The following is a 4,967-nucleotide window of genomic DNA, read 5'->3' on the forward strand; positions in this document are numbered from 1 at the left end:
ACTCCTTCTCTAAAAAGCATATGATTCTATCCTTCAAACGCGCCAATCACCATCTAATTAGATCTAATGGCCACCCGCGCAACGCCCTTCCTCTCACACGAGCGATTTTAACCGCTCTTACTATATAACGAGAAAAATGTGTCATTTCAAGTATTCAATTCCATTCTCATTTTTACATTTCTCTTTATTCTCTCAGTGACTTGGGCGTTAGAGGGCTAACCTCGCAGGTCAACTCCTTCTTCACCGCACCAAAAGTACAAATTCACTGCATGAAGGAATTACCTTATTATTTCACTTATCATTTCTAATTTTAAACTAAAGATGAGTTCACTAAAAATATGAAAATTATCATTCATATATTAATATTTAATCATCTAAAAAATATAATAAACCAATAATAAAAAATAAAAAATTAATGAGTTCAAAAACTAACCTATTATGAGAAAATTTGAGGCTAACTTTATGAAACAAAGGTAATTATATTAATTGATTTTTCTCTTTACTTTTTAGAAAAAAAATTAAAAAATGAGTTGTGACTTAAAGTAAAAACGAGTATACTTTTTTAAACTTTATTTTAATTCAACGACTCATTTTAATCTTGTTTACTTATCTGATTAGGCGAAACTAGTAATGGTGGGTTCAAAAACTCGACTCATCCCACTAAAAAACGGGTTAAACAATCCAATCCAATCCGATCCAAAACCCGTTTTGGAAGCATCTTTAGCATAAATCTTTCACATTGTATTGTGAGACCCACCACCTGAAAATGCACTTGGATCTTGATTACTAATTTTGTACTACGCTCTTTATTTTCCACTACACGTTTAAAGTGTTTATTTTTTAAATTTGTTTTTGTACAATAGTGTTGGAATTTCATCTAAGATGTTAAGGATTTAAATATATGCTCTTTCATCTAATATCTCTGCATCATAGCAAATTGGTTTAACAATTTTTTTAAAAAACTTTAATAATTGTATTTATTGTTTCACAATTTCCTATGCTTTTTAAAAATAAAGTAGTTCATCCATTAATAATAATATTGGTTGCTTTAATTATTTTTTAAACTTTTTCTCTTACAAACATAGAGAGTAACGAAAAGCAAAAGTAAATTTTAGTATTATTTTTAGTACTTATTATTTCTCTTTTTATTATAATATGTTAACTATTTATATATATATATATATTTTTAATAATAAATCATTTAAAATATTATTAATAAATTTAAAGTTAATGTTGTATTTAACTTTGAAGATGACACATTAAAAAAGATTTTTTTTTTAAAATGACATTTAAAAAAAATCAGCGTCCATATTTTATTATGTATTATTTTGTTGCTTTCATAAATATTAAAAAACTATAAACCATTGTATAATATTATTAAATAAATAATTTTTTATAATAATATGAAAAGAAAATTAAAATTTGTATAAAAAAGAATAATATATATTTTTTAAGAATATGAATTTTTTTTATCTCAATATCCATTTTTTTATTTATATTCTAAAATAATCAAACTTTCTCCCATTTATCCTAAACTATTCAACTTTAAAAAAAAATAAATATCAATTGACAATTACTCTATGAAGTCCTCACTTGAATTAACGTTACATATTTTTTAATTTTATTTATTCTATATATAATTTTTCCTATAAAATTTAGTGTTATATACATTTTTTTACGTAATATTTTATCTGAAAAATAAAATATCTAATTTTGTTAAAAATTCGTAAATAACATTAAAGTTAAAAAAAACTTTACAAATAATATAAATAAATTTTTAAAAAACATTTAAAACGAGAATTTAATTGGTGCTTCTTATTTAAACATAGTAGATCCTAACTAATTTTTTTTTTAAAGTTTAAATTTGAATAGTTTGGGATATATAAGGAAACATTGTTATTTAGAATATAAGTTGGGATAAAAGATTCCAATTTTTTATTTATTTATTAATATTATAAAAGGATTTATAATTTGTTTTCTCTTGGAGAGAATATTAATTATAGTTTATACTACCTATTGAGTGTAAGACTTAGGTTTCTCCCTTCACTGAATCAAAGAGATTCACAGTTCCACACACTTTCTTCCTCCAATTTTCAAAAATATTCCACCATGCAACACCAACAACTTCATCATCATCTCCACAAAAATCTTTCATATCCAAAACCATATATCACACTCCATAGAAATATCCATATCCAACCCAAAAAAATTCTCACTCTATCTCCACCATTCCCCAAAAAATCCTCAAATTTCCTTCGTGCAACAAAAATCACTCCTTGTAATGCAATAACACCATTCCCTTCACCATTTTCAGCTGAAGAAGATGACACTGACATAAACACAGACACAGACGCAGAAACAGACATGAATGTTAATGTTGTTGAGAATAAGATTCAATGTCCACCTGAGAAAAAGAGTTTCTGGGGTGCAGTGAGTTTGATAATTGGTACATCAGTTGGGCCTGGAATGTTGGGCTTACCATCTCTAACAATAAAATCAGGCCCAATACCATCAACAATCATAATCTTCATTTCATGGATTTATGTAATCTCTTCAATAATCCTTGTTGCTGAGCTTTGTTTTGATGCAATGGAAAAGGATGATATTGAAGAGGTTAGTTTCACAAACCTAGCAACAAGAACATTAGGTCAAAAATTTGGTTCGTTTGTTGCATTGGTTTATGCTAGTCTATGTTTTTCATTGCTTGTTGCATGTGTTGCTGGAATTGGATCAATTATTTCACCAATTTTCACTAATTTCAATAATTTGGTGATTCATTCATTCTTTCCCCTTTTTGTTGGAATCTTGATTGTGTTTTTCCCTTTCAATACTATTGATTTTGCAAATAGGGTTTTGTGTTTTCTAATGCTTGTTTCAATAACTGGATTGGTTGGGATTGGAGTTGTTGTGGCTAGAGCTAATATAATAAGCTCTTTTGGTTCGATTTCATGGAAATTATCGTCGATTTTGCCGATTATACCGGTTGCTGTGTTAACGGTAGGGTTTCATGTGATTACGCCTTTTATATGCAAAATTGCTGGTGATACTATTGATGATGCAAGAAAAGCGATACTAATCGGTGGAACTGTTCCATTGGTGATGGTTTTGTCGTGGAATTTGATTGTGTTGGGACTTGTTGGAGCTAAGAAAGGTACTGATTTTGTTGGTGATCCTATTACGCTTTTGCTTTCGGTGAATCCTTCTGCTTTATCGGCTGTTCAAGGTTTTGCGTTTTCTGCTATGGCGACTAGTTTGATTGGTTATGTTGTGAGTTTGCCTAAGCAGATTCTCGACACTTTCGAATTGGTAGTCGGAAAAGGTGAAAATGGAAGAATTGGGTTGGTTTCTTATTCAGGTGATGGCGTCGGCGGTGGTGGTGTTGGTTATTCGGGGAAAGATGGATTTGAAAGTTCAGAAAATTTGAGTGAAATGAGATTGAATGATAAAAGATTGGAGGGAATTAAGGTGTTTGTAACAATATTGGTTCTTTGTTTTTCGGTGTTCATAGCTTCATATTTTAGGTCTACTTTTTCAAGAGCTCTTGATTTTGCTGGTGTTTATGCAAATTGCTTTCTTTTTGGGATTATTCCTCCTGTCATGACTTATATTCATCAACAAACCAACAAGGAAAAAATCAGGTATGGTTAAGTTTTCCAAATCAAGCTAATGAGAGTGAGTTCCACTTCGATTATGAAGCACCGAAGCACACAAGAACACCAGACACGACACTCAGTACCATTAAAAAATTAAGAAAATGATGGAATGTAATCATATGTGTCGTGTCATGTTAGTGTAGGACATCGAAGACGTGTTCCACCGACGCATGTGGTTAATTTAAGTTATTTCATTCTTTTCAAATAATTACCATTCTCGTCGTGTCGAGTTAGTATCAGGGTCATATTCAATGTCAACATTAAGGATGTGATTACTGATATCTATCTGTAATGAATGATTTTGCAGGCCATCCTTCATTCCAGGAGGAAATGTGACACTTCTGCTGCTGTTCATTATCTCAGTCATGTTGGCAATTTGGCATTAGACGTTCTTCAAAAGCCAAGTTAAGAAGAATTTGCTAGATTACGATTTCGAATCAAGATCGGACTGTCTATATCTCGAATTCTTGTTTAAAAAAAGATTTGATACAGTTAGAATATCAGTCGTCAGATCTTAACCTAGCGGTAGCGAGGTTGATAAAGTTGGAATATAAGTCGTCAGATCAAAATCTAACAGTTGAGAGTTTTTTGACCGAAGACGATTTGGATCCGACTTAGAAATATGCCAAGTTCTGTATGGAATAAATCTTGTGAGTACTACTGATAATGAAGTTTATCATTTTTATGCTTTCTGTCAAATCTTTTTCAACCTTTCTGTTATTCTAAGAGATAATAATTGGTAAAGGTTGATATTAAAACTCAATTATTTTTCTCTCACAGTGCAAATTGAAAAGTTGTCATGATTTGATAAAGGAACCATAGAAATATATAACGATTGTGAGATGATTGAATACATGTCAGCAGCACAAATTTGATTCCAATGAGATTATTATTAACACACTTTTTGATATTCTTTTTCCATCACTCTTTCTGTTAGTGGCAGAAAAATGTATCTGTTTTTGTCATCACTATCATCATGGATCACAACATTCAATCAATCACCTTCTCTGTCACCTGAGACGATGCCACCATTGTTTACGCCTTCGTCTATGCTCATTTTCTTTTTGGTTCAGAAACTGAACTTCTCTTGATCTCTTAGCTGCTACAGTTATATTTGTTCACATACACAATCTTACTCTAACATTTAAATTTTTATACTCAACAGTGTCACCCCCTCATCTCCTTCAAAATATTATCATTGAGCTCACTAACAAGAATCTAGGCTTTAACTCCAACACATAAGATGTCTTTGTCTGCCATGATCATATCAACGAAAACTACACTACCAGGAGTGTCTATTTGTGGATCTTTCAT

The 4,967-nt window shown here is 30.5% G+C and overlaps 1 protein-coding gene across 1 annotated transcript; it reads left to right on the forward strand.

The window, feature by feature from the left end:
• Nucleotides 1-1,987: 1,987 nt before the first annotated feature.
• Nucleotides 1,988-4,345, forward strand: LOC127126106 (uncharacterized). Its single transcript, XM_051054966.1, has 2 exons — nt 1,988-3,638; nt 3,961-4,345. The coding sequence occupies exons 1-2, from the start codon at nt 2,110-2,112 to the stop codon at nt 4,037-4,039; spliced, it is 1,608 nt and encodes a 535-aa protein (XP_050910923.1). The 5' UTR covers nt 1,988-2,109; the 3' UTR covers nt 4,040-4,345.
• Nucleotides 4,346-4,967: the final 622 nt, after the last annotated feature.

The sequence above is a fragment of the Lathyrus oleraceus genome, chromosome 1 (genome assembly GCF_024323335.1).
Source record: "Lathyrus oleraceus cultivar Zhongwan6 chromosome 1, CAAS_Psat_ZW6_1.0, whole genome shotgun sequence".
Classification (NCBI taxonomy): domain Eukaryota; kingdom Viridiplantae; phylum Streptophyta; class Magnoliopsida; order Fabales; family Fabaceae; genus Lathyrus; species Lathyrus oleraceus.